This window comes from Dromiciops gliroides, chromosome 3, assembly GCF_019393635.1.
Source record: "Dromiciops gliroides isolate mDroGli1 chromosome 3, mDroGli1.pri, whole genome shotgun sequence".
NCBI lineage: Eukaryota > Metazoa > Chordata > Mammalia > Microbiotheria > Microbiotheriidae > Dromiciops > Dromiciops gliroides.
This window is the reverse complement of record NC_057863.1, coordinates 10,818,053-10,839,860: the sequence shown is the minus strand read 5'-3', so window position 1 is coordinate 10,839,860 and position 21,808 is coordinate 10,818,053. Positions and strand designations below refer to the sequence as shown.

The window sequence follows — 21,808 nt, the reverse complement described above, 5'->3', positions numbered from 1 at the left end:
AGAGGGAAGTCCTGAGGTCGGTTCGTTTCCCAGCCTTGCCCAGCGCTTCCCCGCTTTCCTTCCACCTGCTGCAATCGACGTAAGACCACGCCCCTCCAGCCGTGCGCTGGAGCCGCCCTCCGGCCGTAGTGCCGTACACCAAGATGGCGGCTCCCAGCAGTCCCTCCACGGGCTCCGCGCTCCCTACTTCCTTACCCCGACTCCCTCTCTGACTCCGCCCCTTCCCCCGCGCTTCCTGCTCACGTGCTACTGGGCGCGAGGCCGCGTCCTGATTGGCCCGTCTCCGCGTGACGTCACTCCGCGTCGCATCACGGTGCCTGTGGTAGCGACGCCGCCGGTTAGTCGGTGGATGAAGAGGGAAGATGGATGCAGGTGAGGAGGCGTCGTCCCCCCCCCCCCCGCCCGCAGCTCCGAGAGCGGGGGAGGGGTCCAAGACCAGGGAGGGGGTGTGGGGGGGACGGCCGGGGCGTGCCCGGCTGGGCGGTGGGGAGACCCCGCGGAGCCGCCGCCTCGGCCCGGGCCTCCCTCCCGCCCCCTCCGGGTCGTAACTCGGACGGGTCGGGCGTCCTGGGGAGACGCCTCGGACGGGTGGGTCGGCCTTGAAGGCCGAGAAAGGGCCCCGTCCCGCACCCTGCTCCCGGCGCCTCCTCGCCCCGCGTCCCCGAGGTCAGGCCGCCAGGCGCCGGGCCCGAGGCCCCTCCGGGCAGGGGGCGGCGGGCATCGCCGGGGGAGGCCCGGAGCCGGGCCGCCTGGATGCCGGAGCTCGGGCCCCGGGGCGGCCGTCCAAGGTTACCTGGTGTCCGCGCGTGTCCGAGAAGCCCGCCCGATGGCGTGGGGAGGCTTGCACTTAGTGTGTCCGACGGCCCGGGGGCTAGGCGGGAGCCGAGGGGAAGGGCGCCGGTCTCCTGAGCGGGAAGGTCAGCGTCTGCCTATCGAGGCTTTCCTAAAGGTGGTCACACACCCACATGTGCCCGGGGTCCCAGGCATCTTTAAGAGTCAAACGGAAGGGCCTGGGTTCGAACTCTGACTGCTGCTTAGTCACCTGTGCGAGCTCGGGCACGTCCCTTAACCTCTGTGGACCTGCTCCTCTCCAGGCCCTTCCAGTTCTGAATGGGTGGGCCTCCGTCTGCAGGCGAAGAGACCGGAAAAGGCAAATCCTCGGTCTGATGGCTCCGGACTCAAGTTTTCCCAAAGGCGTTTGTTTTATCCGGTGCTCAGGAAGTGGAAGCCCTTGAATCCTTGTTTTCCATCAGCTCTCTTCACCCTCAGTGCTAAACTCCTTGCTGTAACAGCTTCTTAGTGTTGCTTTCCCCTGTGCAAAGAAAGTAAAGTCACAAGATTCTGTAACATTTTTGTACCTAACTAATCATTCCTCTAGTGGGGCAGCTAGGTGGCACAGTGGATAAGAGTCAGAAAGACCTGAGTTCAAATCCTTCCTCGGACACTAGCCATGTGACCCTGGGCAAGTCACTTAACCCCTTTGCCCATGTTTCTTCAACTGTAAAATGAGCTGGACAAGGAAATGGTAAACCACTCCAGCATCTCTGCAAAGAAAGCCCCATATGGGGTCACTCTAAATTACAGCAGCCACAGAAAGCCACTCCCCACTCTGCTTTCCTCCCCTCCCTTTTGGTATCTCCAGAGACAGTTACAATGAATGTTAAGCATATCTTCCGAGTTCCATCTTGTCTCTCCCCTTCATAGCCCGGTTAGTGTATCTTTACCTTTGCTGTTTTTGTGTTTTGGACTCTGTACAAAATTCTCTTGGGTACAGTTTTATCTGTTATTATATGATATTACTTTGGGTTTTTCCCCTGTCGTTTTTAGCTTAAATTCGTTGAAAAGTATGCTGTTTTAACTTAGAAATGGTACTCTGAAGGTTTTTGATGGGAGGGAGCCTATTACTTAAACGAATAAATATGATGGACATTGGAAAAACAGAATTCCTGGAATTATATTATCATTTGAATTCTAAACAAGTATACTGAACAAATTTAGTTTTAAATTTAGGGGGAGGGTTATTGATTTTTTAAAATATCATTAACTTCCCAACCCTTCCTTCTCCTGAAATTAAACATTCTCTTGTAACAAAGTATACTTTAGCAAAACAAATCAGCACATGTCCTGTTCTGTATCTGTAATCCATCACATCTCTGCCAGTTGTGAAGCATACTTCACTGTCCTCTGCAGTCAAAGTTGGTCATTGTGTTGATCAGAGTTTTGATGTTATTCAGTGATTTCCTAAACATTATTGTCATTCTGCAAGTTATTTTCTTAGACCTGCTTCTCTGAGTTGAGTTCATGTAAGTCTCCCTAAATTTCCCTGAATTTATCTTCATTATTCTTTATGAGTCAGTAATATTCCATTTCATGCATATACAATAGCTATTTCAACCATTCCCCAATTGTTGAGCATCCACTTTGTTAAAAGTGCTGCTATAAATATTTTTTCCTTTGTTTTTGACTTCTTTGGGTATATGATTCCTTTTGTGGATGGGTTGAACTAATAATGACTCTAGAGGCACCCCTTCCAGCTCCCAGACTCTGATTTGAACAGTGGTGATATCACTGGGGCAAAGAGAATGTACCATTTGGTGATTTCTCTACTGGAGTTTGAAATGATTGTGATTAGGGTTAGGAACATCAGTATCAGTTGTAGTGAATGCAGACAAGAAAATATTGTTTCCTTTGACCAATATTTTCGTTGTTTTGAGACTTCCATAATAAGATTTTTTATTTTTAAAAACGGTCACTAAATTTGACTGCGTTAAGGATATTCACGAGAAGGCGATGTGCTGGTGTATAGAGAGGGCTGGCCTTGCAGTCAGATCTGAGTTTAAGTCCTGACCCTGGCACATATGGGCTCTGTGACTTAAGTTACAGAGGAGTTGTCCAATCAGCAATGATTGCATCAGTGACTAGAATTTCCAAGACCAAGAGTTTCCCCAACACTGGTGAGATCATGGGTACAGACCCTCCAGCTCCTCTCCCCCGAAAAAGACTTTCATAGAAGAAATGTGATAACAGTAGAAAATAGATGTAAAAACAGGTTTTCTTGAGAGTGGAAGAGTTGTGGCTGGTGAGACGTTGAACTGCTTCCTTGGTAGAGTGCTGGGCTTTGTGTAACCTAGTTGTTAGACAATTAGAAAGTATATTTCTACCTTATAAGTTTCACATCTTGGGAACAAAGATTTATTATAGATCATTTGGACTTAGAAAGGGATCATTTATTTTTTACAAGGTTATGTACTAGAAGTTAAATCAAATGTGCTGAACCCTGCACATCAAGCAACATTTTAAACAGCTACCTGTTACAATCCAAGGGGAATGCTACATATGTAGGGCTCTTTTTGAGGCCATGGGTTTGTTTAAACAGGATGGGGTTTTAGCTCTTCTTGCTAAAATTACATAATTGTTTAGCAAGTACTAATATAGCCTTCTCCAGGCTGCCCTAGCTCAAGTCCTGGATTCCATTAGCATTTGTATACTGCACATGATTACATAGTTCAATGCTACGTAGTTATTTTTGCATGTGCTACTTGTAAATTTCAGAAGGTCTGGGTCTTTAAGATTCATTTGTCTCTTAAGATTTGTGTTAGTCCCATTCAACAAGCATGTGACTTACAACAGCCATGGAAATGTCATAGATAATTAATAAAATATTTAATGACTCACTGATAGACTTCTTTCCTATTGTCTGGACTCCCAGAATTTTGTTTTTGGCATTTTGTACATGACATTAATCTAGTATTTTGACAGAACATAGATAAATGAAATATAAAGGACAAAATCAAGAGATATAGTAGCATGGATTAGAGAGATGTCATTGAAAAGGCCCTGTATAGTTTTTCCATTGCTTATTAAACTGACTGGAGTGCATTCAGAACCTAATCCCCAGCATTTCAATGTAAATTATTTCGGAGTTCATTAAAGGAAATCCATTTCACACCAAATATTTTTTAAATGTTTAAAAAAAATAATAAACTTAGAAAATTTTGCAAATTTCAATTACACTGTAATCTTTCAGAAGGTTTTTGAAGATGCTTATGGTGAAAATGCTTTTGAAGTGGAAATGTACGGTCGTTTATAAACACCATCAGTGTACATTCTTTTTGTGTGGTTTTAAGATTGGGACTAAAGAGAGAAATCAGAGTTAAGTAAGCCCTGATGCTTTATTGTTTTCCCACAAAATCAAGCAGTTTTAGAGATAGAAATGATCTGACAGATCATCTAGTACAAGCCTTAATTTCTACAGACCAGGAATCTGAGGCCCAGAGAAGTGAGATGATTTGTCCAAGGTCACACAGCTAGTTCCTTTTGTAGACTGGATGAGAACCCAGGTCTTCCAATCTTCAACCAGTGTTTCCTCTGCAGCATTCTCATTTTAAGAGAGGTACAACGGATGGATTCTGCAAGCTTGACGTTGAAACCCAGAAAAGGTTTAGACTGGATTAATAAACAGATGATTTATGAGAAATTAGAATAGGTTGATCACTTAGAACCAGCAGTATTGGTTCACCTAAGGTAGTCCAAACTAATCTCATTTCCATCTGTGATCATTTTTTAATGATTAAATTTAAACAGACTCACTCTTCCTTTGTTTATTAAGAGAAACTTCTGTAACTTTTATTTTAGCTTTTTAGTCTGATGTTAGGAGCACAGTTACAGGGTCATGACATGCTGACTGTAGCTAGAATATAGTTTTTAAAAAATGAAACTTGATAGTATTTCTTACATTCTCCTTCAGTTTATATTAGCAAAACCTTCCCCTCCCCGTGTTGATATTTTACTGTAGTGCTTTCTGTATTTGTCATTTTTCAAACTATAAAATAATTTCATAAGAATTCAGGCTGCTATTCCTTTTCTTTCTTCCTTCTCTCCCTCCCTTCCTCTTTCCATCCTTCTAAATTTGGCTATGTCAGAATGCAGAGATTATGAACACCACTTCATATAAAGGTCATGGAATTCTAGTAGAAGACTGAATCGTGATCAAAGAGATTTTGCCGTGTAAATAAATGAATACTTATTGGGGGGAGCTAATATAAGAAGTTAGAGAATAAAGATAAGCTGGAAATTTTAATACTTTTCTTTAAGTTGTTGTTCAGGTTGACTTTATTGTTTAATTTCTATTGTTGGGGCAGCTAGGTGGTGCAGTGGATAGAGCACCGGCCCTGGAGTCAGGAGGACCTGAGTTCAAATCCAGCCTCAGACACTTAACACAAGCTGTGTGACCCTGGGCAAGTCCAGTTGCCTCACCAAAAAAAAAAAATTCTATTGTTGTGTGAACTGATACTTCTTGAAGTACTGTTCTAGAGCTAAATAAAGTAAAAATGGTGTGTTGATATAGATCATTTGTTTGAATGAATACCAGAGTTAACATTATTAGAAATCTTGCTTAAGCTGTAAAAGGAAGCTTCAAGCTCACCATTTCAGTGTTAGAGATGAGGAGCAGAAAAGGATGTGTCAGGGCCACTGGCTAGCGATGTAACTCAGCCGAGAAGCTGAGACTTCTGACTCCCTCCAAGTACTATTGCTGCTGTGTTGCAGTATCCTCTCCATCCACCAGAGGGCATTGTTTGTACTTTCAGACAGTGACATGTGAGCATCAGCATGTGTCTACTTTACATTAATCTGGAGTCAGATCCTAGGCTTTCCTATGTCACTGAGTTGAATTCACCTGAATTTTTTCCAAGATGTTCCCAGTAAAATGTCTTAAGCCTGAAATTGGATTAGATTTTTCCTGAGTCAGAAACCTCGTACAGTTGTGCATATCAGGAAAGTCCTTATCTCTTAATTATGTTCACATTGTTTTTTTCACCTTTTAAAATTTAAGTTGAATCATAGAGCTAGTTGGATTCACATGTAAATAATAAAAATTCACTCATATAAGGAAAGTAGAAATTGGGTGAAAAATTAGATGACCGAGAAAGGTATAATAATTTCACAAGTGAAAACCTGCACGAAGATAACGTAACAAAGATGGTATTTTAAAGTGCAGTATTAAATCTCTCTATTCCCAGTTGGATAATAGTTAGGACCTACAATGCATGAATGAAAGGCATCCCCACGATAACACATATTGAGTATATATATTTTGTGTGTGTGTGTGTATATATATATATACATATATATATTAATATATATTAACATGAGTAAGATCTGGTCCCGTTTTCGCTAATATCATGTGTTCATTCTCTTCCCTTGGATTCTTTCTTGTAATTTTTTTTTATTGTTCATCCAACCTGTTTTTAAATCTAAGCTCAGTGTTGTCACTTTTCTTTGAAAACAGCAAGTCTCCACTACAGCCACAAGTCTGGACTTTCCTAAGCTTTATTCAGGTTTTCCTTTTTAGACCTTGTGTCACTCCAAGTATTTGTAATTTCCCAGATATTATTAGCATGACTTTATACCACTACTTAACATATCTTGGTGATCATGGCAATGGTTTTCACAGAGCTTACTTTTGTAAGCTTTAAATTATAGAAATTTAAAGAATTTTCATCTTGAGTTTTTATTTTTTATTCCAACTTAGAGAAAGGGCTGTCTAGTGTTGCTGGGAGGACAGAATATAGATTGGTCACAAGAGTGCAAGCAAAAGTTGGTTTTTGGAAATGTCTAGACTGCTAGTGCTGCACATGGAAGTTAGGATGAAAAGTTTCTTTGACTCCGAAATCTAGGGGGTGAAGTATAGAGCCCTTGAGGTTTCAGGGGAGCCTGGTCTTTCAGGACTATAAGAGATGGGGAAATCACGCTCATGGAACTTTGCCCGCCACCATCTGTCTTCTGTTTACCTTACGATCATTATAGATCATTGAGACGCTTTGGACTGTGGCCTTTGCCAAGAGTTCATAAGAAATTCTGACTGGTACTAGAGGTGAAGAGAAGGAGACAGCTAGTGCCCACCATGGTTAAGGCTTTCTGTGAAGTGAGATCGAGCAAGTTAGGAATGACTCTATTTCATTTTCTGTTGACAGTTCTCATTTGTTGTCACATTCTGACCTTGGTTTACAGTCAGTGCTTATGGGCACAAATTTGTCTTCTCTTCCCAGTTTCTTTAGTGACTCTGATTTTAATGATTCACCAGAATATTAGATTTGTCATTTTAACACCATGATAAGCTGGTGAGAGTTTGACCTTCACGAGTTTAATTGGTTTGTTTTGGTGCCTTTTCTCACATCTAGGTTGTCTTTGGAGTCTTTTGTACTGTCTATTTAAGTAGTTAAGGAGGAGGTTTCAGTAACCCATAAATTTCTTAGTTACAGCTGAAGACAGGGTGTGATGTATTTGAACCTATTTAATAAGGCTGACGAACCTGTACTATATTGGCTATAAAGATGGCTTCCTGACCTATAAACCTCGATAATAAATACAAGAAATATGTCTGCTCTGCATTTCTCTACTCCATTAATTTAAGTAAGTTTACTTCAAAATAATTTTAAAGGAATAACACAGTTGGGGCTTAGTTTAAAAATGAAATTCTCTTTGATCCGATGGTCATGTACCTTTTACTTTTCTCTGACATTTTTCTTAAATGGAAAGCGAAGCCATTTTCTTACTGATTTACAGTTTGTCATCATTCCATGCTAATGAACCAAAGAAGATGTTCTCCTTCAAACAAAGCCTGTTGTCGGCTAGACCAATGGTTATCGTGTTTCCTAGGCTCCTAAATAACTTCTCATATAAGTCCCTGGTCACTTTGTATAAAGTATTTCTGAGGAAAAGAGGCTGACTGAGAGTAGAGTCTTGTTGATAATGGGATTAAATATCCAGAAGTCAGAAATGATTATATTACAATATTCCATAACCAAGGTTGAGGTAGTTTTTCTCCTTTCAATGACAAACTTTGAATTCTAGGTCAGTCAGCATACTGAATGACTTGCAGCTGAATCACTTCCGAAATTCACATCGTTTTCATGGTGGCATGAAGTGACAGGTACTATTACTATCCTGTGAAAACGGCAGCCGAGGCTTATGATTGAAATGCCTTGTTCCTGGGTCACGTGGCAAGTTGGTGGAGATAAAAGAAAGCATTTAAGTGTGTGATGATTCTTTGATCTTTTCCTTCCAGAATGTTCTTCAGGAAATATAGAATTTCAAAGCTGGAAGGGACCTTAGGAATCACCTGGTTCAACCCTGTCATTTCACAGATAAGGAAGCTACCTAGAGCAGGGAAGTGGCTTGGCCCAAGTCATGCAGCTAGTTGGTAGCTAGGCTTGGACTGGAACTCTGCTTTCTCCCACCTATGCAATTGTTCAAGAAAGGAGGGAGCTTATTAAGCACCTACCATGTTCCAGGCACTGTGAAGTGCTTTTACAAATACTCTCATTTGGTCCTCACTGCAACCCCAGCAGGTGAGCACTATTATTTTTCCCATTTTATGGTTGAAGAAACTAAAGCAGACAGAGATGACGTGACTTGTCCAGGGTCACACAGCTAGTATCTGAGGCTGGATTTGAACTCAGGTCCTCCTGTCTCCAGGGCCAGTGCTCTATCCACTTCACCACCTAGCTGCCCCGTGTACATTGTTTCTTAAGTATTTCTTAACCCATTTTAGAAACACATTGGGGAACAACTTGCATGTTTGACTAGACCGTGTAATTTGTAAATAACTAGAAAAAGATGGAGCTGGTGACCACAAAATGTTGGCTTAATGTCAGGGCTGAGACCTTGTTGATATGTTCATTGAAAAAGACTTCAGGGGGCGGCTAGGTGGCGCAATGGATAAGCACCGGCCCTGGATTCAGGAGTACCTGAGTTCAAATCCGGCCTCAGACACTTGACAATTACTAGCTGTGTGACCCTAGGCAAGTCACTTAACCCCCATTGCCCCGCCAAAAAACAAAAAAGAAAAAGACTTCAGACATTCAGTGCAGTGCCCACGTGTTAAGCATGTACAAGGATTATGCTGCACTGGTTAGAGTGAAAACCTACATGTCACTTCATTGTATCGTGAGATTAATGTGAAGTAGGGAGACAAGGACACGGTATCATTAGGTGTCATTGAAGGTTTTCTAAGGAAGGAAGCCCGTCCAGCTTCTCTGTGGCTGATGTTTTCTAGAAAGGCAGCTGGTGAGCTTATCTTTTCCTCTGGGAAAGAGCTGGAGTCACTTTGTGATCACGTCAAGAGAGCCTGCCCTGCTGTCTTTCCTTTCAAGGGACTTTGCTGGGTTTAGTTTTCGTCTCTGTTTTTGGCCAGTGGCTGCTGGGTAAAGCGTGTGGAGAAGCTGCTAGAGCCACTTTTCTTTTTCTGTCTTCTGATAAATGGTCTCCCTTTAGGGCTGGTTACAAGTGAGCAGGTTCTTGAGAGTGGACGTTTTAACCTTCCCCCGAAGCTTCATTCCCTTTGGGCCCTGCTTGAACATCACCAAGAGCCACGTCTTGACCTTTCTGCTTGAGATGAGGGAATGAGGGCTAGTTGGGACTTTGGCGAGCAGTGCCTGATGCCAGTGGAGAGCCGCTCTCCCCAGATGAGAAGCCCATCATCCTGGTGTGTGTTTGCTCTTCGTGTAGGCTGTTAGCCCTGAGGCTTCGAGATGGTCTGCCTTAGCTGAGCACTGCTGGAGGATGGGATGGGGAAGAGCGGATTGAGGCTTTCTCCTTTTCTGTGGAGCCACAGCAGACTCTCAGGACTGAGGGCAGAGGAGTTCTCAGCCTGCCAGGCGGTCTCTTTGCTAGGATGGCGTATCATGTGAAAAGGTGGGAGGACAAGGGGGTGGGGCACAGCCCTGCTGCACTCTGCATGACCAGGGAGGGCACCTTGGAGCGAAGTCAGCTGGCCATCTTTGGAGTGCTCTGGCTCCGTCCTGGTAGGGCAGCCTTGGGGAGAAGAGAGAGAAGAAACCTTCCAAGTGGTAGCCGGCCCTCCTACCCCTCAGCAGACATTTCTCTTTTAAGGACTGCACTGCCAGTCTCCATTCTGTATCTCGCTGTTCCTCAGGATGTATTGGAGTGGAGGGAAAACCAGCTTTAGCATTTCCTGTCCTGCTCTGGCGCATACTGGTTTTGACCCACACGAGTGCCTCGGTTTTCCTCTCTCTGCCCTCGGCACCTCCAAGGCAGCATTGGTACAGGGAATGTCCTTAGCCATGTGTCCGGCGCCTAGTAGGAGCTTAATACGAGTCAGTGGAGTCCTAAGTCTAGTGCTGGTGTCCTAGCTATTACCCTGAAGGATAAGATTCCTCTTTGTCCAAAAATGGGTAAAGTTTCCATCCAGGATGATTCCATCTGTCCCTGTAGTGCGACGGTGCTAACTCCAGAATTAGGAATTCCCTATTGGGGCAGCTTCAGCATGAGGGGAAGAGCCTTGGATTGGCAGATTGAGGTCCTAGGAGCTCCTCCCAGATCCCTGGAACCTTCTTTCTCTGGGCTTGGAGAAAAGGGCCCTTATGGTCTGTCCCCCCCCTAAATCCTTGGAGCCTTTTCATTTCAAACTAGGACTTATAGGTGAGGGTTTAGATGAAGATTTCCTCTGAGGCAGTCTATTAAACCTTTTACTGTATCAGTAGTAAGATGTGAGTAAGCCTTTTTAGGGAAAGGAATTGACCATATAACAGCTTTTATATGTAGTTTTTTCTGTGTTTATATTATTGAAGCCCAGAGGGTAACATTGGATGGGGGGAGGGTGCAGAAAGACAGTACCTTTTAAATTGAAAAGTCAGCTAAGCAGAGCAACATCTGTTTTTTGGGGTTGTTTTTTTTTTTTTTTGGCGGGGCAATGAGGGTTAAGTGACAGCTAGTAAGTGATTTGAACTCTGGTCCTCCTTAGTCCTGGGCTGGTGCTTTATCCACTGCGCCACCTAGCTGCCCAAGACATTCTGGGTTTTAAGCAAGGAGAAGGGAAGACTGTTTCCAGTGATATTAGTGTTGGTGGTCAACCAGATGGACTTTTCTCCCAGATTTTCTTAAATACATTTTGTCATACTATATATCACGCCATGGAAGTGTTATAAGCTGATTATATTGTTCACTTCATGTACTTCAAAGATTTAAAAATATATGTATCATATAATTGATGTCTTTGATTTCAACAGCAACTCTTACCTACGATACTCTCAGGTTTGCGGAATTTGAAGATTTCCCCGAGACTACAGAGCCGGTCTGGATCCTGGGTAGAAAATACACCATCTTCACAGGTAACAAATTGTTCTGGAGTCTTGTCTGTCTTTGATAATACATATTTTGTAGAATAGTTTCCAGCTAATTAGTTTTTAATATCAATATAGTAAAAATGTTCACAAGCTGGATAGATTAATTGTGGAAGCTTTGTATGTAACATAGTTATAGTTCAGTGGATGCATTCAACATCATTTGAGTCCAGGACAAACCTTGTTACTTATGAAGCTTTGTAAGGGACTTTGTTTTGTGATTATTTTGTTTTTTATTAAGAAGTTACAAACTTCTTTCAGAAAAAGAAGAGATCCTTTCAGATGTGACTTCTCGGCTTTGGTTCACATATAGGAAAAATTTTCCAGCCATTGGTAAGCAAAGCAATTTAATGTACGGACAGTAATATTGTTCATGCAACCTCTATCCAAATGTGTGTGCTATAGATCCCACCTCTGCCACATGCTATCCAAGTGAGCCTTGCCAAGCCAGTTAACGTCTCAGAGACCTAGATCACCCGCTAAGTACTGATGGCATTGCTTCTCGGAGTTTCCTCATTGTAGGTTCCCTACCTAATTCAATGAAATCTCAGGTGCAGTCCAAAAAGAAAAAAGTTGCGTGTTCTTGGGTTAGTCTTATTACCCCCATTCCTTTCCTAAAAAAAAAGATATTTTAAATACATGTAAAATGTAAAAAATGGTAGTTTTTAAGAACAAACACTTGTGTGTGTGAATTTCAGAAAACAATTATTTTCTGCTTCTTGTGAACAAGTCCTGGGTGGGATGTTAAGTCAGACTCATAGCCAGGTTAGGGATGTAGTTCATGGCTCCTCCCAAACCATGGAGTTTCCCATCTCAGAGATGTAGTTTCTTGGATGCCAAATCATGGAACTTAAATCTTCTAAAACTGATCTCCAGATTTCAACTGGAAGGTACTTGAAAGATAATCTAGGCCAATCCTTTCCTTTGTTTTTGTTTTTGTTTTTTTTTTTTTTTTTTGCAGGGCAATGGGGGTTAAGTGACTTGCCCAGGGTCACACAGCTAGTAAGTGTCAAGTGACTGAGGCCGGATTTGAACTCAGGTACTCCTGAATCCAGGGCCGGTGCTTTATCCACTGAGCCACCTAGCTGCCCCCAATCCTTTCCTTTGTAACAGATGCTGACGACCAGAGGCATTGGCTGTACACAGGGACCACATAACTTTCTTTCTAAAATCTCATAGCCCATTAATGGTTCCATTAGATTCCTTCATTAAGTTCTTGATTCTGTTAAAGTTTAAAGACTTCTCTTTGCCACAGCCAAGAAAGTGGGTGGAAAGGTATGGGCTCCCAGTGGGTCCAGTTTGTGTCTTGCTGCAGGGAGAGGCAGTTGGGATGGTAGCATAAACAGAACAACCAGCTTTTTGACCTTCTTGTACTCTTCTTCCCCCCTGCCTCAGTCTCTGTCATCCAGTGACACTGACCCCCTTGCCCACACAAACCCATACAAGAGGGTTTTCATGGACTGTCCTCCACGGCTGTTCATGTTTGTTTCTACCTCCCAGCTTCCTTCAAGTCTCACCTTCGATGCCTTTCAGGGTCCTCCTTGGTGCTAGGGCCTTCCCTCTGCAGATGAGCTCCCATTTATCAGGAATGTGTCTTGTTCACACAGTTATAAGCACACCAGAATGGGAGCTCCCACAGAGCAAGGACTGGCTTCCTGCATGTCCCCAAGGCTGAGCCCAGAGCCACCACAGTGCTAGTCCCTTAATGAATTGTCTGGTTAATTAACTAGTTACTAGTCTAGTTGACTGCTAGATAAAAGATGGACAAGCTTTTGATACATGTGCATAATGATCCACTTCACGGTGGTCTTACCCAGGTCATAGTTTAGAGCTGGGAAGGGACTTTACAGGTCATGTAGCCCAACCCCTGATTTTGCCGGTAAGGAGAGTGAGATCCAGAGAATCGAAGACGCTTAGGTCAGTAAGTCCTTTGCACTTCTGGATCGTGCAAGCCCCAAAATGGCCTTTTGGTAACTTGTACCCATTACTTTGAGACCAAGCAGGACAAGCTGAGCTCTGACAAGCCCTTCAGGTGCTTGCAGTCCTCCCCAGGCCACCAGAGCTTCCTGGGGCATGCCCTGGTGGCAGTGATAATGATGATAGCAGCTGTTGATCTCCACATCACAAAACAAGGGAATAATAGTGCTTTACCAACCACCCCAGGAAGTAGGTGCGATTGTTATTCCTGTTTTACAAAAGAGGAAATTGAGGCAGACCCCCAGAGTCACATGACTAGTAAGTATCTGAGGCCAGATTTGAACTCTAGCTCCAGCCATCTATCCACTGCTGCTTATGGGGGGGTACTTTCCAGCTTCTCAGTGCACTGTGACACCCTGATGGTCTTTCTTGTCTGCCTGTTTGGAAAGCTGGTCTTTGCTGCAGTATGGCTGTATCTCTTTAAAGTGTGTGTGTGTGGGGGGGGGGGATCAATATTGTTGCATCTACTCTGCTCAGTAGCAGATGCGTCTTTAAAGGATGAAGATTTACCACTCTTGGTTCTCTTATGTTAACAGTCTTGGAAGTTTTGATGATTTTAGAGTTACAGCACCATCGTGGGGTAAAGCCCTCTCAAGGGTACTATGCCCTTTGAAGGAGATTGGCATTTATTTCACCTGCATTTTAAGTTCTGTTGTGTTTGAAAAATTCGTCTCTTGAATTTACAGCCCCATCTTTTACAGTTAGATTGGCACCGAGATGCTAGACAGGACTTAAAGAGGAGGTGAATTCAGTTGGTAGAGGGCCTTTGAGGGCATCGATGAAGACTTAGGATCACTTATCTTTGGCACATCAGGTAGTGATAGCTATTTTATTTTCATTTCGTCCTTTGATCTCCTTTATTGTGGAAAGGTCATTTCTTGATAATGGGAGTGATTTGTTCACACTTTAAGACAGATAACTGACACAATGTTGGCCTTAATGGGAGAAATAAAGATAAGACTGTTTCGAGTAGAGGGCACACCAGGCTAGAAAGGAGAATCCAGGACTTCTTAGTGTAAGGGAAAAAATCCCTAACCAGTTTATCCCAAAGCCATCCTAACATGGCAGACATGCACAGACCATTTAGGTTGGGATTGGAGGGGGCCAGGAGTTTCTACCCCCTGATTGAGGGCTTTTCAACTCAGAGAATTGGCCTTTGAGTAGAACTTCATGGGCTAGTTTTTTCTTTCTTTCTTTCTGGTGGGGCAATGAGGGTTAAGTGACTTGCCCAGGGTCACACAGCTAATGTCAAGTGTTTGAGGCTGGATTTGAACTCAGGTCTTCCTGAATTCAAGGTCGGGTGCTTTATCCACTGTACCACCTAGCTGTGGGCTTTTTTTAAACTACAGTAGCAATGCAAACTGAATTCAGCTGGCCAATTTGGAATCTTTGACATACAGAGGAGGCATATAACGAGTGTTGACACTGAGTTTCGTGTTACTCTTGGTGAGGAAGCAGCTTTGACTGTAATCTTACTGCCTTTGCTCCCAAGAAGTTCCTCAGTGCTCTTGATCCCTGTCCATTAAGTAGGTTACCCATGGTTCCTGGTAGCTTTTGCCACTGGATGCAGAATCCATGTTGTATTTTTGTTTAGATTGGTATTTGTAAACAAAACATTGATCCTTCCTTCAGCAAACTCAGTTCATATTGAAATTGTTGTACTTATTTCAACACCTGATATTACTTTGACTTATTGCAGTATATTCTCTGGGATGAATGAGCACAGTTCCTTAGAACTGGGGACTTGTGAAGCACAAGTTAGGACTACAATCCTCTGAAGCCAGAGAGTTCTGGCCAAACATTTTAAAAATCCATGCTGGTGGGTACCGTACTTTGGAGACAAGGGAGAAGCAAATGGCTCTTTGGACAGAATTCCAACTGTTACTAAAAAAGCTCAAACCACGTGCCCTGTGATTAGTCTTACTCATCTATATAGCTATGCACCTCTTCAATTGATTGATACTTTTTCATAAATAGAATGTATTTTGGTCCTTCTTGGCTCTTTCAGGTAATTGATCCTAAGATTACCTAGGGAGCCTCTTCCAGTTCCTGTAGGCCAAGAGTAGTCATCATCGGCATGTTAGTTCCTGTGTGTGCATGTATTAATGTTTACAGTAACAGTTCTCAAACTTTTTGGTCTCAGGACCCTTTTACACTATTAAAAACCATCAAGGGGGGCAGCTAGGTGGCGCAGTGGATAGAGCACTGGCCCTGGAGTCAGGAGTACCTGAGTTCAAATCCAGCCTCAGACACTTAACACTTACTAGCTGTGTGACCCTGGGCAAGTCACTTAACCCCAATTGCCTCACTAAAAAAAACCCCAAAAAACAAAACAAAACCAAAAAAACCATCAAGGACCCTCCAAAGAATCTTCATCATATTAGAAATGAAAGTGCTTTAGTAGTTTTATTAAAATAGTTTTAACCTTGCAGACCTTCAGAAAGTCTCCTCGGGGTACCCACGCCACCCTAGGAGAACTGTTAGTATGGTATCCAACTGGACAGAATATGCAAAAGGAGCAAAGACTCGTTTGCCCTTGTAATCTCTTGGTTTCCATCCTGCTTCTTGGCCGAGTCTTAAATGCTATTTCTCTTTCTTCATGATTACAGGAGGAACGGGCCCAACCTCGGACACTGGCTGGGGCTGCATGCTTCGATGTGGCCAGATGATCTTTGCTCAGGCCCTGGTCTGCAGGCACTTAGGCAGAGGTGAGCCACCAAACTAGTTTATGTCTTTGGAAAGAGATACAGGTCTATGTACTAGAGTGCTGAAAGAGAAGCCTTTGCAAAGAGAACAAATAACCCTTGGCACTATTTTTCTTAGTAAGAAGTGTAGCCCAGAGTAAAGAGTAGGGCTTGGTGTCAATAAAGATTTTAAATTATCAGCATTTTAAAATTAAATTGATAATTATACATTTGTTTTTAAGAAATTCTAAGCGAGTAAAATTGAACATGCACCTTTGGGTTTACTTTTATTCTTATCTGGTAGTATCAGTTTTGAAATATTTTCATGTATATGTATCTTTTTTCTCCTGCCTGTTGGAATATAGTCTGAATTTATATTAAAATTAGCCTATTTTTAGGTACTTAATACTTTTTTTTTTACCAGAAATCAAATGTAGGAGTTTTCTAAGTTTTTTCTAATATCTGTCTCACTTTAATGAAACAAAAACCATTCTCCATAAATGCTTGTTTAAAAGAAAGCCTTTCAATATATCAGACATCAACTGTCATGTATTATGAAGTATTTGAAATAGAGGTGTGAGTGTACGTATGCTTGTCTGTGTGCCTGTGTAAGAGACAGCTTGAAGAGTCTGCACTTGGCTTCAGAAAAAAGCTCAGGGGACTGTTAGTGCCAAACAGAAAACTACAACCCAGTGGTACAGTGATGTTTGATTTCCTTTTTTTTTTTTTTTTTTTTTGGCGGGGCAATGGCGGTTAAGTGACTTGCCCAGGGTCACACAGCTAGTAAGTGTCAAGTGTCTGAGACCAGATTTGAACTCAGGTACTCCTGAATCCAGGGCTGGCGCTTTATCCACTGTGCCACCTAGCCGCCCCCTTGATTTGCTTTTAAGCTCCCTTCTCAGAGACCATTGGTTACATCCCTTGCATGGCCCCAGAAACAGGTTAGGTACTTAGGTATTTCTGTACTCTGGGCCCTCAGCAGATTTCAGAGAACCATGAGTCAGGTGCAGGTGAGTGGCTCTTTATGATTAATAGAAGCCATCAGGTTGTTTAACTTGTGTGATCTTCTACCTCATTGTCTCTCCAGCCACTGATGATTGTTTTTAAACATGGATATGGGAAAGAATTGGGAAAGTGCTGTGACATTTGTCTTTGCTTAACCCAACTCGCTTTTCTCATGAAAAGTGCTTATTCTATAGCCCCACAGGCTTTTTTCCTTTCTGCCTCTTCCTCTCCATAACCTGCATTTAAGTTCTGGGCCCTGTTTGTCACCCCATAGAAATGTCATGTTCTCACCATTTGCCTCAGCTAAGTCCCCTCCTTTGGGCACCTGAAGACTATGAGGGGGACTTAGGCATCAATTAAACCCATAGGAATGAAGTCATCCCTGTTACTGGTGTCCATATACTGACCTTCCGGGATTCTGATCAGCAATGACCAACAAGAACTGCTCTTTATGGACTGACTGCCCAGTTTGCCTCCCTTTGTCCATCTTTCTCCTATGCTCTTCTGGTCACTTCACTGCTTGCTGGTATCTTTGAGGAGAGTGGGTTAAAATGTTCATTGTCTCCTTGTTCTTTGTTCTGTTACAGTTGCAGTTGGTTAGTATCACAACATCCAAAGGAAGATTTTCAGTCAGTCCCTAGTAACCCTGACCTTTGTGTGTGTTTCCAATAGATTGGAGATGGAAGCAAGGGAGGAGGCAGACAGACAACTACTTCAATGTTCTCAATGCCTTCATTGACAAGAAGGACAGCTATTACTCCATCCACCAAATAGGTAGGAAAGGCGTCCGGCTGGGGGGGGGGGGTCGGCAACACTTTGGGGCACGCCAGCAGGCTTCTCTGGCTCTTCAAGCGGCGGCTTTCACTTCCTGGGCCACCTAAAGGGGTTGTTGAGGTCGAGTTGTTAGAGGCCTGTGGGGTTTGGAGTCAGGCTCCATCTCTGTGTGCCTCTGTGCCTCAGTCTCTGGTGCTTCCATCTCATAGAGGAAGGGGCTTCTGCTCTAGGAGCTCTCTGTGAACATCCCCCCAGACGACTGAACCTTCCTGACTGCCAGTGGGTAGTGTCCTAGCTAAGTGTAAACAGAACATTGAGATGTACTTGCATTGGCAGGAATGGTGCCATTGAAAGGAAACCATTTAGGGATGAGAATGATCTAGTTACATGGCTTTATTTTATATGGGGAGCTAGCGTTTTCTCATATATAGTGTGAGAAATGATTATTTGTAACCAATATCTTGGAGAGATTCTACTCCTAGTCCCCCCTTCTTTCAAAGTCCTGACTCAAGCTTGGGTGGAGACATCTTTTTGTCTAGCTAGGGAGGGGTCACTCAGCCCATCCATTGAATAGGGTGTGCATTCTTTGAATGGATAGCCCCAAGGCTCAGGGTGATCTGGTATAGCCCTTCATTTTAATATAACTTGCCTCCAGATTAAGTTAACCAACTAGATGTGACTGCTATTTGATGAACCACCCACTGTTTCAAGGGCATAAAAGCTGTGAACCATGGTGGGGACATGATGGTCTTTGCTCAGAGGGAGAGATGGCCAGTGACCATCCTTTTATTAATAACCTATTGATCTTATTCAGAAAATGATTAAATTACCCAGCAACTGTCTCAATTTTAATCACAATAGATATCTCATTTCATCCTGACTAGTCCTGAGAGGTCAGTGATGTTATTGTGACCCCCATCTCATTCCCTTATCAGGGTTAAGAAATTGTTAGATGGACAAAGTCCCTAGGATATCCTGCTTTGCCTCTGCCTCCTGACAGGACAGGGCAGCCCTTCTCTGAATGGAAATAGTGCAGCCCCTTTCTGTCCCTTTCCTTTGACTAAGCTGGTTTCTTTTCTTAATGCTTGTTGGACAAGTTTCTGTGGTTTTCTAAAACACCTCACTCTAAGACTCGGATGTGTTCTTAAGGGATGAAATAAATAAGAAGGTTCTAAATGTGAATAACTTGATTCTTTTTGATACAGCTCAAATGGGAGTCGGAGAGGGCAAATCTATAGGCCAGTGGTACGGACCAAACACAGTTGCACAAGTACTCAAGTATGTACTGAACTTTTATTTTATTTTTTCATTTCTTTTAGGAAAAGCAGTAGTGTAACTCAGAATTGAAAAATTCTTTCAAGCTTTTCTCTAGACCATAAGAGCATCAGAAAACATGCCCAACTTAGTATTTGAAAGTAACTAAAAACAAAACATTATTACCCTTAACATTTTTTTTGGAAAGTTCCCTTTCCATGCTTTCCCAAGTGATTAAGAACTCATTCCTGGAGTATTTCCCAGTGGAAAATGATAACAAAAGTGAGTGCAATTCTATAATATTCTGTCTTCCTAATGGGCTCTCAGTACCATGATTTTAGGGGAGGTAGGAAAACCTTGGTTCTCTTCTTTCTCCTCTCAACACAAATACCCCCATCTGCTGGTTAATGCCTAACATTTCACTATTAAAGCTGCATCCCAACAATGTGAAACCGTATTTTCAAGTTAACTTGGTCATGAATCACTTGGGCTTGAGCTGTGTTGAAATGACCAACAAATACTGGTTGGTGGCAGGAAGTCTAAGTGAAGGGTGGGAACTATAGGTGTCATTATCAGACTGGTCCATAAATGTTCAGTGAAGTTGATAAAATGATCTTTGTGTTTGTGGCATTTTGGACAAAATGACTTGAGGCAGAGAGAGTCTGTGCGCAGAGTGTGGGTACTGGTAAAAGTTTGCTTGGTTTCTGTGGGAATTAGCCTCTGATTGATTGTGGGAAACGAGAGTGTAAGGGAGGTCAGGCTGGTCTCCATCCCTTTCTCTGGAATTGAATGGCAAGTAAGAAGGAGAGGGAAGGAGGACATTGGACTCACAGACTCGTGAGGAAGCAAAGGAATTCTCAGATGAAGTCAAGAAGTTCCCTGTACTATCAGTACCTGTTCTATCACCTCCCCTCACCCAGCTTTGGCTATTCATCCTGACCTGGCCCTGCCTCTGAAGCTGACTCACTCCTTCTCCACCAAGCCCTGCCTTCTTTTAGAGCCTCTCTGTCTCCAGGTGCTGTCTTGGGCTTCTCTGCCTTCTGTTTCTCCTATTTTTCTCCCCACCAATAAAAAACCCATAAAATTGTAGAAGGCCAAGTAATGCTAGTATTGCAGTTTCTCATAGATCCACAGTTTACTCAGAACATCAGAGCACAATTTGGGCAACTTTGGCTTTAATGCTGTTGAGATACTTGATATCCCTAGGGTCTAGTAAGGCTTTTTTCTTTAAGTCTTCCTTCACTCTTTCCCAACTTCCCTTCTCCCTCCCTTACACTGAGAAAACAAGAAAAACAAAGCTTGTAAAAATAAAACAAACAAAACCCCCTGTTTGGTCAAGCAAAACAAATGACTACATTGTCCATGTGCCCCCAAAGTGTCTCAGAGTGCCTCTTCATCCATCACCTCTGTCCAGAGGTGGCAGCAGATTTCATCATGAGTTCTGGAATTATGTCTGGTCATTGTATTGATCAGAGTTTCCAGGTTTTTCAAGGTTATTTGTCCATATAGTATTGTTGTTGCAATGTGTTGATGCAAAACTTCACTTTGCATCAGTTGATGTCTTCCTGGGATTCTCTGAAGCCATCCCCTATTTTTACAGCCTAATAGTATTCCATCACGTGCATATATTGTAAATTGTTCAACCATTCTCCAGTTGATGGACGTGCCCTTAGTTTCCAGTTCTTCCCCATTTCAAAAAAAAAAAAAAACTGCTGGGGGCAGCTAGGTGGCACAGTGGATAAAGCTAACCAACCCTGGATTCAGGAGGACCTGAGTTCAAATCTGGCCTCAGACACTTGACACTTACTAGGTGTGTGATCCTGGGCAAGTCACTTAACCTTCATTGCCCTGTGTGTAATTTAACTTTCTAAATGTAGGTTCTAATCTGCCCCCAGTTTTGGGGGGAAACTGATTAAAATCACTGATAAACAAATTCAGGTTTTTAAGAGTTTATTGAAAGATAGTCAAAGAAAGAGAAAGACTGAGAACAGAATTCCTATAACCTGGCAATCCTAGCTTTCCTAACTCTCCTTTGAAGTCCTCTGCCACCATGCCGATCTCTCCAGCCAAAAGAGAGAGAGCTCTCTGCACAGCTTCCTCCTTCCTGTTCCCCTTCCAGAAATGGGAGGTTCTTCAAGCTGATTGGTTGACTGGGCCCGAAGGTGGTCAAAGTTCAAAGTTGTTAGCTTCTGAGAACCATGCTTTCTTAAGTACCAGCCAGATGTGCTTAGAATCTAGTTAACTAGAAGTCAGCCAGTAATCCAGTCAGCAGTCAGTTGCCTTATCCAATTCAATCAGTTTAAATTAATCAGCAGGTGGGCTCCTGAGTATCTGCTAAATCTCATCTATCACATTCCATTATCTTGACCCACCTGCAAAAACAAAAACAAAAACTGCTACAAATATTTTTATGTTATGTGGGTCCAGTTCCACTTCTTTTTGATCTCTTTGAATTACAGAGTTAGTAGCTTTATCATTGGCCCAAAGGAGATGTGAAGTTTAATAGCTTTTTGGGCAGAATGGCAAGATTAATTTACACTTCTGCTAAGAGTGGATTAGTGTACCGTTTCCCCATAGCCCCTCCAACCTGGTTATATTTGGTGGTGCTGGCCAAGGAAATGAAAGCCTTTCTTCACAGATGGACTGAGAATTGAAGGAGAGGAAGGTGAAGGGCCTTTTAGCTTTTCTTTCTCTCCTTTGTGGCATCATTTCCTTCAAGGCTCCCAGTGCTAATTAAGGTTCTGATATCATTATTTAAGTAAGGTGAGACTAAATCTTACATTTAATGTGTTATTTCCTTTCCTGTTTGTTTTTGTTTTTAAAGCCTCTTCTCTTTTTTTTATTGTGAGATGAAAGGCTTTGTCTCCTATTAAAGAAATTTTCTTTCACAATGCCCCTGAAGTCCTGAGGCAGACAGACCCATCCCTGGAGGTTAACTGGATCCTCTTACCAGTGATTTTATCGTGTTCC

At 42.8% G+C, this 21,808-nt stretch overlaps 1 protein-coding gene across 1 annotated transcript in view; it reads left to right on the top strand.

Moving 5' to 3' along the window:
- The first annotated feature begins 257 nt into the window (after nucleotides 1-257).
- Nucleotides 258-21,808, top strand: part of ATG4B (autophagy related 4B cysteine peptidase) — a 37,924-nt gene continuing 16,373 nt past the window's right edge. Inside the window, exons 1-6 of the mRNA XM_043996694.1 lie at nucleotides 258-372; nucleotides 11,031-11,132; nucleotides 11,406-11,477; nucleotides 15,731-15,829; nucleotides 17,483-17,584; nucleotides 18,790-18,862. Of these exons, the coding sequence (XP_043852629.1) occupies nucleotides 363-372; nucleotides 11,031-11,132; nucleotides 11,406-11,477; nucleotides 15,731-15,829; nucleotides 17,483-17,584; nucleotides 18,790-18,862 (458 nt within the window). The 5' untranslated portion in view covers nucleotides 258-362. The remainder of the gene's footprint in view (nucleotides 373-11,030; nucleotides 11,133-11,405; nucleotides 11,478-15,730; nucleotides 15,830-17,482; nucleotides 17,585-18,789; nucleotides 18,863-21,808) is intronic.